The 13,862-nt window shown below is 43.0% G+C and overlaps 1 protein-coding gene across 3 annotated transcripts; it reads right to left on the bottom strand.

Moving 5' to 3' along the window:
* Positions 1–391: 391 nt before the first annotated feature.
* Positions 392–13,366, bottom strand: bace1 (beta-secretase 1). 3 transcript variants are annotated; one of them, XM_071897281.2, is made up of 9 exons: positions 12,861–13,366; positions 7,988–8,076; positions 7,144–7,228; positions 5,599–5,736; positions 5,339–5,473; positions 5,085–5,186; positions 4,290–4,439; positions 3,145–3,316; positions 392–2,022 (listed from the first exon to the last, which is right to left on the bottom strand). In XM_071897281.2, exons 1-9 carry the CDS (start codon positions 13,197–13,199, stop codon positions 1,784–1,786), a joined length of 1,449 nt encoding a protein of 482 aa, XP_071753382.1. In that variant the 5' UTR covers positions 13,200–13,366; the 3' UTR covers positions 392–1,783. The 3 variants fall into 3 exon arrangements, with proteins under 3 accessions (XP_071753382.1, XP_071753380.1, XP_078140376.1); XM_071897279.2 differs by having other exon boundaries at positions 7,012–7,228; XM_078284250.1 differs by lacking the exon at positions 5,085–5,186 and having other exon boundaries at positions 7,012–7,228.
* Positions 13,367–13,862: the final 496 nt, after the last annotated feature.

Genomic DNA, 13,862 nt, shown 5'->3' on the forward strand with positions numbered 1-13,862 from the left:
TTGTCATCAACCTCCAATATAATGAAGGTTTCTTCCTATTTTTTTTTTTTTAACTCTTCAGTGGTCTCAATCTGTAAAACCTTTAACAAAACCTTCTCCACCCTGCCTTAAGGAGCTGCCACCCCACCTAAAAGAATTTCATTAGAATGGGATAGTGTCACATTATGGTCTAAATCCTTTTCTGCCTTGACAAGAATACAATTCTGGGGGAAACACTGAATGCTTGAAATGGAAATTTGGAACTTTCTGTTATGAAAATGGTCAAACTTAAAGATGTTGACACAAAATAATAGATGGTTTGAGTTTTGTAGAGTTGGATATGTACTTGGTAACTTTATTAAAAACCACATGACTGCATGTTACAGTTACAATAAGTACTTTATTGGTTCAATAGTGCTGCCAGCCAGCGCCTGGCAGATCAATATACAGTTCTGAGTTCTTCTATTTACAGCTTGCTGAGAGACAGTAGAAACTGTCCCTCGTAGACATACATGTGTTCTTTTGTGTATAACATATTTTGGGCTGGTTTCTTCGTCCTAGCATACAGATGGTCCCCATTGAAAGATGTGGTGAATTAGGCTGTTTCTGTGTCTGTGAAAGAAGCCCTATAGTCTTGGTTCATTTACATGTAATGTGTTGTTACATGTGCAAATCATCAGATGGTGCAGCAGTAGTTGGCAAGGATAAGCAATGTGGTTTTGTGTATGAGTGTGTGTGCAAATTTGTGCATACTGATCTGAAATGCACAAACTCTATGTACAATAGATACATTTAAGCTATCAATATAAGAAGAAAAAGTGACATCTGATATTAACTGTATTCAGTAGTCTCAGTTTTACACTGAGTAAAACTGAACTTATCATAAATGCTGTTACAATCTGATATTTGACCAAATTAGTCTCTTTATGCTTACTTGATTTGTATTTCAGAATTATTTGCTGGCATATGCAAAATAGTGTTTCATAGATGCTATTCATACTCAATAATTATCATCTTCATTTTCATTTAATCTTTCTGTGTATAGACTTACAGTACAGCTGTGCACACTTACAGGCATGCTCACACACACGTCAAACCCCATATCATCCATTCACACAACCACGTACATCTATACATCTATATCCACACACAAGCTCCCACACACACAGGTGACCACACACTCATGTATTCACCTCATACATATATTATGTCTTACATCATGCCTCAACAAAGCGATCTACATCTGAATCGTGAGTTTTCTCATTTTACCATGTTTGTAAATTATCTGTTGCCTGCTCATTTCCCCCTAAACCAAAATCACTCTGTGGAGATTTGCAATGTTAAGAGAAAAATCGTTCAATCTCAAATCCAATCTCAAACTCCAAGGTTAATTTCCACATTATTCATAACAATGAGTAATTTTTTTTGTTTCCCATTTCACATGGAGTTTGCCTTTCTTCTGCTCCCTACATCTCCATGCTGATCTGCATAGGTTGCTCGAACAGGCATAACTGAAGCTGCTGATACCCGTTTTCTCTTCTTCGTATATGTCAGTAATGGCTCTAGTTATCCATCCATGCTCTCCCGTTTGAGAGTGGCTTGGTCTCTGAGTATTCACTGTATGTCTGTATTTATTTTATATATCATATTCCTGAAAAGAGTTTTTGTAGCTCTCTTTCGACAGCGCCTACACCTCATGACGCTGTATATCTATTGAAATCTTTAACCACAATCAATCTCTTTCCTATATTTGAAGTGTAAGTCCCTATGCCTCCTCGTTTCCGTCTCCTCTCCCCGCCCCCTGTCACTTGAGGAGGGATATGTCGTCGGCAAAGTCCCCGTGTGGACGGAGGCAGCGGGCGAAGCGCCACTGGCACACCATGAGACACAGCGGCAGCATGAAGAGAGCGCAGATGCCCGCCATGATGTAGGCGATGGTCATGAGCGTGGACTCGTCCGTCTGGGGGATGTTGTAGCCGCAGTCCTCCAGGTCGACGCCGTGGAACGGGCCTTCTACTGATGCTGTGCGAAACTCGTCATGCACTGGGGAGAATGGGGAGAAGTTAGAAGTTTGGACATCTGTAGGGTTTCATCCAAATACACGTACTCATTTTGAAAAATCCATGTTAACTGATGTTCATTGCTTAATACTTGAGGAATACAATGATTATGCCATCTAATATGTTACTATTTTGTGAGCAAAGGTCTTTAGTGAGCTAACACCTTCAAAAATAATCCATGCTGAGTAAGAGCAGGTGTCAGTTTAGAATGAAGCTCTTCCCTTAAGGCCCTGACACACCAAACCGACGTCAAAGAACCAGCGGCGACAAAGGCCGACTGTTGCGTCGCCTCACGTCGCCTGCGTCTGGTCCAAAAAGTTGCACTTGAACACACCGCAAAGACTACAGCCGACGGCCAACTAGCACGTACGTTCTGCGCCTGCGTGAGGGGAAATAACTCTCCATACCTTATGTCTGATAAGAAGTTGCAAATGGCACTGGTGTTGTCAGCCCTTGGTCTTTTGGTTGTGGAAGACGAAAGGAAGAGGCGGAGGCGAAAAATAAATAATGCCGCACTAAATGGGTGAAATCATGAATAACGTTACTCCAGCGACAGGCTCAAGGGGCTTTCCCGAACCTATGTCGAGAGCTGGAGATAAATGAAACCTCCGATTTTAAAAATTTCGCTCGGCTCTTTCCTGTTCCAATCATCCAGAGGCAAAACAACGAACTACCAATCAGAGTGATCTTTCTCACCGACGGCTCCGACGCCGATTCAACATGCTCAATCGGCCGAAAAGACACTGACAGGGTCCGACTAGTGCCGACGGTGCGGGACACACCGCAAAAACTAGGGACACCGACGCTTACCGACGGCCCGACATTGCCCGACGGCCGACCGTCGGTTTGGTGTGTCAGGGCCTTTACAGCACTGTAGGCAGTGGAGTCAGAATCCAAGAAGGACTGTAACTAAGCATACAGGAACTCCCATCTGCTTTCCTGCTCATTTTTCTTCTTTCTCTTTTTCTCCCATATTTCTGTAGTTCCTCCATCCCAGCCCTTCATCCTATTAATATCCACACCTTCCTCATTCTAAATATAGCCATCCCTGTTCCTTCTCCCTCTCTTCCCCCTCCTCGTCCCTCCATCCTCTCCTCCTCCTCACCGTGGCAGGTGCTGACAGCGAAGCCGATGCGTTTCTTCTCACGGTCGAAGACCACGTAGAAGCCTTCCATGATGACAGCTCCCATGACTGTGCCGGTGCTGGACTGGGACACGGCGAACTTATAGCAGTCCTCCTGGGCCGAGGCCACGTCCTCTACGGGCCGCAGGTATTGCTGCAAGGAAACAGAGAGAGAGAGAGAGAGAGAGAGAGAGGTAGAGGAATGGGGTTAAATGAGCTTAACTTAATGCCTAGAATACCAGCATGGCTCTCGATCAGAATGTACAGGGACCGGGTATCTGCCTTTATGTCTATGTATCTGTGTGGGCTTTGCATACTTTCTATGTGTGGTTATTTATTGCTTAGCCAATATGAGAATGCATCAAAAATTAAACACACACATTAGGCACACAAGATAAAAAAAAGTAAAAACTTTTCTCAAGCTTTTCATTTTGTCACCAGCCTCCCACAGGTGCACTGAAGTGAACCTCGGCTCTCATAGCTCGCCGTCAAATAGATCTCATTCATTCCACCACCACCAAGGCCTCTTTGAATGGCTTTGAATGCAAACCACTTAATGGCTTGTCTGAGTTTTATGAAAAGCTTCAGAAATTATACTCAAAAGCAACTCTTTTTGAAATGTGGTCATTTTTTTTCACAGTACCTAGCCAGGCTTTCGTCTATTGAGGATTATACAAAAGTACTGGAGAGGGATAGAGCGACTTATTGTGACCAGACTTTCCGTAGGAGTGCATATGGAAATGGCAATTTTGCATTTATTCATGGTTACAGGCAGTCAATGATAGAAACTAAGAGCTCAAAATCATAGAAGATGTACCATAGCAAACCTTGGACAGCTTTGTCTCACATTTGATAGTAATGACAAAAGTGTTTTCATCTGCAAGACATATCCAGAGTGCAAACCTCACATTAGCTGGACAGGTAAATTATACACCCGTCCCCCAGTAGTATTCCTACAATGCATTTGCTTCTTAGTAGTCCTTCAACTTTTTACAGCATGGGACCCAAATGAGTTAGCCCAATGAAAGAATGTATATGAATGACCAAATCTTATCAAATGGTGGGTCTGTGGTCTAGTGCGTATCTATTTGGTTTAAGCAAACCACGTTTGGGTGGAAGTGAGTTACCTGGGGGAGGATGGATATTCTGAAGGACTGGTTGCGGTTCTCACTCATCAGGTAGAGGGAAATGACAGGGAAGATGTGCCATGGTGTGGTACCAGCCTGCCAACACACCAGCTGCTCCCCCAGCCAGAACCCAGAGGGAAACTGCTCCGTCTGAAAGAAGGGGGAGTAGGAGACACAAGACAATATGTGAGTGTTCCTTCCACGACATATAGGATTATTTACATTGATGTCTGGAGAAGTCTTGAGACATGCCATTCAAAGTTTGTGTTGGAGTTAGACCGACCTGTCAGTTTGCTGTTGAATGGGACCGATATTGGCCTTTTGTTAAAATCAGATATTGGATATCAGTGTCATCAGTTGCAGTATTTATTGTATAATCAATCAATACTACACTGGTTGTCTGTGGAAAGCACTTAACCTGAATTGATTCTAATGCAACATTTTGATCAGTATGCATTCATCTGTTTTATTAAATATATTTGGTTTCAATTGAGAGTTTTATTGTGGTCTAAATGCTGATTGACAGGCTTTTCCATCCATACAGGGGTGAGAGTTGTCTTTCTTATAAATATTAAACTAATGGAATGAGTCTGAGGCTTTTCAGTGTGTGGTAGAATACTATCATCTACTTTCATCAGACCTCTCAAGACATGGGTGATGGTTGGGGCAGTGGATTAAGAAAATGGAGAAAAAAAGGAGTCTTTGGGGAAAATGAAAGACAACAGCATAGAGGGCATGATAGAGAAGTTAAAGATAGAGTTATAACAGGGTATCTATGGTACAGTAAGGACTGACCGAAGAGGCAGCTTCAATGGCCTTGACAGCAGCCTGGAAGACTTTTCTAGGTAGGCGCAGGTTGGTGGTGCCACTGTCCACAATGCTCTTATCATAGTTATACTGTAACAGAGAGAGAAACCAGTTGTTAGTCTCTATCAGCTATATTCTCTAAAATTATTCTGTGTGCTAGTATCAAGTACTGATTCTCCATTCTTTCTTTCTTTCCTTCTTTCTTTCTTTGATTTTTGCATCCATCCATCCGTCAATCTCACCTCTTTACAGTCCATGTTGAGGTCCTGTCCATTCACCTCAATGCGCACGATAATAACTTCGTAGTACCACTCCCTGCGGATGGGCGTGTACCAAAGCTCTCCTACGTAGAGTGACGGGTCCACTCCTCCAATGATCTGAGAGCACGGGGACACAGATTATCAAATACTGGCTCCAAATATGGCATTTACTGATTTGTGTGTGTGTGTGTGTGTGTGTGTGTGCGCGTGTGTGTGTGTGTGTGTGTGTGTGTGTGTCTCACCATGCTGCCGCCGACAGTAGCACTGCCCAGGGAGTAGTTCTGGGTGAAGCCGGCTCCACACAACTGGAGAGAGAAGAGGTTGGGGACAGGAGTCTGGCGAACCAGAGAGTCAAAGAAAGGCTCCAATGTCTCATCAGGCTGGAGAGAGAGAGAAAGAGAGAGAGAGAGAGAGAGAGAGAGAGAGAGAGAGAGAGAGAGAGAGAGAGAGAGGGGGAGAGAGAGACGGGCAGGATAGCTTTAATCCTGAATGGCCAAACCAAGCTGCTGTTTTTAGCTTTCAGCTTTGAATTTCCAAATGATGAAACAACAATCCTCCGAAATGTCCTCCTCCCTCTCAGTCTGTTTAACCACTTTTCTAGCCACCATCTCTCTCCATGTCATGGCAAAACCTGGTGTTAACATGCACTCACCCAGCCCCTAAGTCTCCCCCTCTCCTTCATCCATCCCTCCTTCCCAGTGTTAGGTGGTAACGCGTTACAGTGGTATTATCACTTTTCCCACAAACAAGTAATGTAATGAATTACTATTTTAATTTTAGCAAGAACATTGTAGTTACAAATCATTGTTATCACCTCAAATGTCAGATTGAAGTTGAATTATCCAAAAACTACATCCCACCTCCATTTCCAGATTCGTCTTAATCATAGTCATCGTCCACTCGCACTAAGCCGGTTTAGGTAGTCTGACAGTTTGGAAAATGCCGAAAAGTTGACTTTCTCTGGGTGGAAGTATTATATATATATATTATATAATAAGCACAATGATGACAAGAACACTGGACATCAATGCAATTTGATTTCCCTGATCATTCACAGCAGAAGTGAGTATGCAACGTAAAGCAAAGTAATACTTTTGAAAAAGTAATGGGTAATGAATTACTTTTTTGAGTAACAAGTCAAATGCTGCTCCCTCCACCCTCGTCGCCCCTCCCTCCTTATTTTAGCAGTACTATCCTTGCCTCTTCTTTGTGGACAGGTGGTTATAGAGACCAACCTGTTGCTGAGCTGTCTCTGCAGCCAGTATTGTGTCCATCAACAGCCATAAGTCTTGTTGAAATGTCCTTAAGTAAGACACCAAACCCCTACCTGCTCACTCATAAGTCCCTCTGGATCAGTTAGCATCAGCTAAATGTCCTATTTCTGTGTCTCTTCTTCAGCTGTTTGCGATTCTCCTCTCCTCCCCCTCTCTCTTCTATGTATCCTGTCCTCTCTTATAGGGTATCTGAACGTTTCAGAGAGCCAAATTTAAGACTTTTTAAGACCTTTTTAACACTACCTGGTGTTTAGTACAGGATATACGATGAAAAAAAAATGGTACATTGTACTACTATTCTTGTTCTGTATACATCTGTGGACATGCAGCACAAAGAATCCTGTCATTACATGGTTAAAAAATAAGACCTCTATTACTTACTCGGGCTATCTCTGCATAGGCCAGTCCCAGGATTCCCTCCCAATTGGATCCGTTGATGAAGAAGCGATCTGACTGGGTGATGGCGGCGATGTTGGCGCGCAGCGTGGCGTTGGGGCCGTGTGGGACGGAGACCAGGTCGGTGCCCAGCTCGCCCTCCCAGCGACCCTGGGTGTAGGGAACATATACACTCCTACCAAGGTCCCGATACGAGTTGGAACTGTGAATGGAAGGTAGGTAGAGGGCAAGGAGGGGAGAGGAGGAGAAGGAATGGAGGAAATGAGGGAATAGGGGAAGAGGGATTATTACTGAGTTCCAGTGATGAAAAGGTGGGCAAACTACTGTGTGACTTCCAGTCAGGTAAACAACCACAAATATAAACAAAAGTTAATTATACTAAAAAGGAATAATTTATAATAAATCCCTACCTTCATATAAGTTAAATCAGTTTGATACTACTATAATGTAGACTATGAATTGTCATCATGAAGACATCAGCCTTAGAAGGGGTGTAAACTCTACTTGGCAATAAAAAGGTGGGTAAACTGACTTTCGGTGGGTTTACCCTATACTAAGTACCTGCTTGTTATAGGCTAATCATTGATCATCACAATACGTGAGATGGCACAAAACACATTAGGGAGTGGTAGTGGCCAAATCCTAAGCATGTGAAATACACACACAATGTAGTAATGAGTAATGATTACCCTGTAATTGTAATTGCAACAAAAAGCTGTATTTCTTTAGATTACAATATACCAAACAAGATCTCAGCTGAAATGTTCTATTTCTCTTTCATGAAGCCTATTACAGCCGAAGCAAAGCCATTCCTGATGTTGGCTTTGACAGAAGTTTTCCCCTGATGATGGCTAAGGAAGGTGGGATAAATAGGCTTTAACAGAATTAAAATAGCTCCTTTCTTATCACCTGTTCACCATGTGTGACTGAATGTTTAACCAGTGACTGTGTCTCTACTCACAGTGAGCGGTGGTAGTATCTGCGCAGGAAGGGATGAGCGGCCGCCCCGACGGCAAAGTTACTGCTTCCCGTATCCACCAGGATGTTCAGCTAATGAATGGAAAGAGACAGAGACAGACAGAGACAGAGAGAGAGAGAGACAGTTCACTAGATATCTGCTGCGTGCATTCGGCAGAAATCGATAGGTTTGTAAAATCGGCGCTCAGGTTACATTGTGAAATTGATTACATTATGTTCCATCTCTGAAGGGCAAGTTTAATCTGTATCTTTGCTCCCCTGGAGACAGAGATATCTATTCATAAAACTATTTGGCCTGCAGAGCTAAAAACTAGGGTTAGACCGATGTGGGTTTCTGACGGCCAATACTGATACCGATATTTTTTGGATTGCAGCTGCTAATAGCCATTTGGAGCATTTTTGTGCTGGATAATTCAAAGAAAATCCCCCAGGATTTTACGCTTAGCAGAGTGTAAAAGCCTATGAAACAGCATTTAGACCATCATGGGACACTATATCCAGTATACAGTTTTTATTTAAAGACCAATATTGGCCAACCAGCATATTGGTTTAACCCTGCTAAAAACAGCAGCTTGGATTGGCCATTCAGAAGTAACGCTATCCCTCTCTCTCTGTCTTTCTCTCGATTTCTCTCACATTCTTTTTTTCTTTCTCTCAGTTTCTCTCTTTATTTCTCCCAATCATTCTCTATATCTGTTTCTTTTTCCCTGTAGTGTCCTGTGTTGTTTCCTGTTGCCCTAAATGTCCTTCTCTCTCCTCTCTCTCTCTCTCCATCCCAACCCTCGACTCCTCTCAGGTTGCCCTCTCTACTCCCTCTCTCCTCTTTCGCCCCATCACCCTATAACCACCTCCTCCTCTCCTGTCTGCGTCTCTATGCGAGTATCATATTTTGCGCAATCAGTCAAAACAGTGAGTGAAGTGTGAGTGGAGCAGACAGACAGACGGCTGTAAAGACAGATACATACATATCTTTAAAATTGCATAATTTTTATGTATTTTCATACTGCATCTTTTAGATAGCCTATATTTGGTATATTTGGTATATTTAGTATATTGGTATATTTGGTATATTTGGTATATTTTCATGTTGGACATATTTTTCATTCATTTTTTCTTTGTCTCATTTTTCTTGTTCTACTGCTGTTACTTTACATACCCTGCATATGCTGTAATTCATACATTTTTCATAGTTTTCAGTCATATAGCTGTAGTTAACAGGCTCTTCTGCTATAATTATCAGTTGCGTTATGTTTAAATACCCATTTGCTATAATCTTATTTATATTATATTTTCTTTGCTGTGTCTTATTACTATTTGCTGCTGCATGGCCCAGTTTCCCCACGGGCATCATTAAAGTTTCAGCTAATCTTATATATACATACATTCATTGACTGACTGACTGACTGACTGATTGGTTGGTTGATTGATTGATTGATTGATTGATTGATTGATTAGTTGGTTGGTTGGTTGGTTGGTAGGTTAGGTGGTTGACTGATGTGGTAAACAAATACAGAGGCTGAAAGACAGACTGGGAAAAAATGACTGATATATAGAATGGCATAGAAACAGACAGACAGCTATAGAGCATCAGCAAACTGTTCAATCAATGGATTGGCTCTTTAAATATCCAGAGGTGCCACAGTCTCAAGGGCTGGCCACAAAACCTCAGAGTAAATACTCACTCTCTCTCCCTGTCACCCATGTTTTCTAACACACATACGCAAAGACGCGCACATCCATGTCCATGATTCACATACATGCCTGCACTGTATCTACACACACCACTACCAGCAGCAATAACACTGTACACACACTCTGTCTTCCTCGCCCGGACAGAAATTCGCTGACTACTCCGGATTGACCTGTCCTGTTTCCTCCTTCCCTACACACACACACACACACACACACACACACACACATACTGAGTCACCTGGCCCTGGACACAGTGATGCACAACACACACACATACACACACAAACCCTGCATCCTGACACACTGAGACCTCGTTTCGCTCTCTCTCTCTCTCTCTCTCTCTGTCTTCCTGTCCTCCCTGGCAGAGTGCCTGTCTGTTCCAACCATCCTCTGCCCTTCCCCCTTGACTATGGAGGAGAAATCATCTAGCGGTTACCATAACACAACGAACCCAATTGAAAGTCAATGTAATGTGGTGTCTGTCAAGCATCTCAAGTTAAATGTAAGGCTTTTAAAAGCTTTTTCATGCCACATACAATAAGACCATTAAGACCATTTTGCCACAAAATTAAACATGAGAAGTGAAAACACAGTAGACCTATCAAAGTATGGTTCAATGAGACTGGGTTGATAAGACTTTCACTTCGAACTTAGAGTTGCTCTTACAAAATGCTACTTGACATAAAGCAATTTGTCGTTATGGGTTACTCTTAAAGTTGCTAGTCATCTCAAGATCTATTACAATGATGCTCTATTTTTGAGGAGAGAATTGTCTGTGTTTTTAAAATAGCAACTGATATGATAATTTTCAGGTAGCAACATTTTTTCAAAATGGTTCTCCAGTGTTTTGGAATGAAACCACTTGTGTCTCAAGTAGCAAAACACAACATTTTTCAAACCTCTGTAAGATGAAGGCTATATTTATCTATATCTAAACCCTTTCAAGGGCTTAAATACATTTAGATAATTCATTTTAGGACATTTAGGACTTGCAGATCCCTGTTAGAGTGCTGGTGTGGGATCTGGTGTTCCTTGCGGACCATTATAATGAATAACATGGTCATTGACCCCTGACCATCACTTTTCTGCTTGGCTAACAGACGCAAGCCTGGGAACTTCTGTCTTTACTGTGGTAAGAGGATTTGCTTCCTTGGAAGACCCTGAGGACCAGTGGCCTCGGTGTTACGGCTCCAAACAGGATGTGATTTTCAACAAATACAGAAGATATCACGTCTGCATACCTAATGCTCTGTATTGCCCTGATGCCTGGAATTAATTAACCTTTAATATGTAGTAGCTCTTTGTTTTTGCCTGATTTGTTGGTTAACACATCCAAATGAAAGTGAAAAAAAATCAGATTTCATGGGTTTTTCCTTTCAGACCTCAAGGCAATAAAAACAAGAAAATTTGAAAGGGTGAGTAGACTTTTGATATCCACTGTATGGACTTTTTCACATTCGTAAACTGCATTCGTAGTACGAGGAATACTCTGTTTTTGGAACTATCCTAGGATAATGTGTGATTACTCAATTGATCTCCATAGGGATATTCTCGTTCCTCTTGTTCCTCCTCTGCTGCAAGGTCAGAGGTCAGGCTGCTAGTCATTTGTGGTGCACAATGGGATGTCCCAACCAGGCAGAGCTCTCTCTTTCTCTCTATCTCCCTCTCATTGATACAGTCACCATCAATGTCATTTGCAGTGGCATCTCCACCTAGCACCCAAGGGCTCTCCCTCTCCCTCCCTCACAGATCCCCTCTTTCTAACTCTCCCTCTCCTCCTCTGTTTCCCTCCCTCTCTTACTCTCTAATTCTCCTCTCTTTATCTTGAACTCTCCCTCTCTCATCCTCTCTCCGTCTCTCTCTCAGGCACACACACTTGCTCTCTATCTCTCTCTCTATTTTCTCTGTCACTCTCTCACCCTCCCTCCCTCCCTCCATCTCTCTATCCTTCCCCTTCTCTCTCACTTCCTGTCCCTCTCCATCTCTCTCCCACCCTTCATTTCTTTCTCACTCTCCCGCTCTCTCTCCATCACCTTCTCTCTCCCTCTCTCTCTCTATCCGTCGCCCTCTGTGTGCCAGCCTGTACCCTGCAGCTGCACCCAGCTGGCACTCCTCTCTCTGCAGAATTAATGGTTCCATTATCTCTCTGTATCGTTCAGTCCTTTCTCTCTCTTTTCACACACACACACACACACACACACACACACACACACACACATAGAGGCACTTTGCGGGCCATCTGTCATTGCAGAGGACATCAACAATGTTGGACAACAGGCTCAGTTATTTTGAGGGAGTTTCACTTCACTCATTCGCCCCAGTAATTGCAGAAATCTTAGGTTAGAAATTTTAGAGTGCAAACAGCACTATGTTTTAGGACACATACTGTAGGTGTGGAATCCCTAATGAAAAATCACTATAATATTCATATATATATAGTATTAGGGACTTATAATGACTCTGTCATGCTTCATGGTATTTTCTATCTCCTATAGTTTCACTAGTATTTCTATAATAGTACTATGGATAGTACTCAATAGTGAGTTGATAGTGACCTTGTCATACTCTATGGTATGGTATCACTATAATATTCCTATAGCAACTTATTCGTTTTTCTGTAATATCTGTATAGTATCCCTCTATCCCTTTGATTTTGATGCTTTGGTAATTATGTTCTTTACTGTCATTCCATTAAAGCACACTGAATTAGACTGAATTGAAAGATTGGGGCAGGGGGTTGAAGAGGGAGAGTTATGTACTAGTATTTTTATTTTTTGTTTTAGTAATACTGTTCATCCATGCCAATAAAGCAGATTAAATTGAACTGAATTGAACTGAAATGTGAGAGAAATAAAAGATGAAAATTGTATTAGGTGAAGAGAGTCAGACAATTGATATTGATTTTGTACATTTATGTCACAATTTGTGGACGAGTGAAAAAGATGAATCAAACAGAATACTGCTGAAAGAAACATCCTGTAATCAAAAAACAAAGCTTTTGTTTTATTGCTTTTGTGTAATTGGTTTTGATTCATCTTATTCTGTTCAAGTAGATCTGTATGTATAAACTTGTGATTAATTGTTGGAGAGAGAGAGAGAGAGAGAGAGAGAGAGAGAGAGAGAGAGAGAGAGAGAGAGAGAGAGAGAGAGAGAGAGACCTTTACCTTCTGCGGGGGAGAACCCACGGCCATCTCCACGTAGTAGCCCTGGCCGGACTTCCCACGCAGGTTATCGATCATGTCCATGAAGCTGATGCCGCCCGCCGCCGCTCCTCTCCGCCTGCGCGCGAACCTCCCCGGGGGGACGCGCTCGCGGGGCCCGGCAGCGGCGGCAGGTGGCAGCGGCGGTGGCTGTTCAGCGCGAGCGCCCTGACGCAGTGGCACGCGGATGGCGAGAGGCAGGCCCGAGGCGTCCGGTACGGATTGACCGTTGCTGAGCAGACACAAAGTCGTCCATATAAATAGACCTGTCACCCCGCGAGGGCGTAACGTCAACGCCTCCATGTTGAAACACAATGAAGTTGTATTTTTTGGTATTTTTAGCTTTTGGCTCTACGGTGATCCGTTCAGTTTGACATCCCAGACGCAGCAGAACCGGAGACAAGATCAGGTGGTGATGATGCGAAAACGACGGTTGAAACCATGATGGCAGTTGAACCGCAGATAAGGAAAGCCTCTGTGGTGTAACAGTGATTTTCCTCTAATATTTTTATGGAAAAGCTTTACAACTTAAGAGGAAACCAATTTTACACCGCGACAAAATATCACGCAAATACGAAGACAAGGGAAATCAAATCACACCCCCATGATAAAACCTGGCAACCCTCGGTGTTACCGCTAATTCTGAGAGATGACGGCTAAATTAACGGCTCTCTGTCGGCTCTCCCTCCGTGCATCAACAAACCGAAGGCCTCTGTCGCTTTCTCCGCACATCCTGCTCTCAAACGACCGAAACCATCGTTGGTAGACAGGCTGGCAGGTCACCGTAATCCGCATCCTTCCTCTTTCCCATCATTCTGTTCTCCGCCTTCCCGTCTTTCACCTCCTCCTCCTCTTCCATCCACCCCGCTGCATCCTTGAGCTGCGAGCGGCGGAGCATCACCACTGTCAAGTTACAATCAAAACACGGGACTTCCGGTCAGGATTTTCATAAAATAAAAGCCTCAT

This window comes from Centroberyx gerrardi, chromosome 6 (genome assembly GCF_048128805.1).
Source record: "Centroberyx gerrardi isolate f3 chromosome 6, fCenGer3.hap1.cur.20231027, whole genome shotgun sequence".
Taxonomy (NCBI): domain Eukaryota; kingdom Metazoa; phylum Chordata; class Actinopteri; order Beryciformes; family Berycidae; genus Centroberyx; species Centroberyx gerrardi.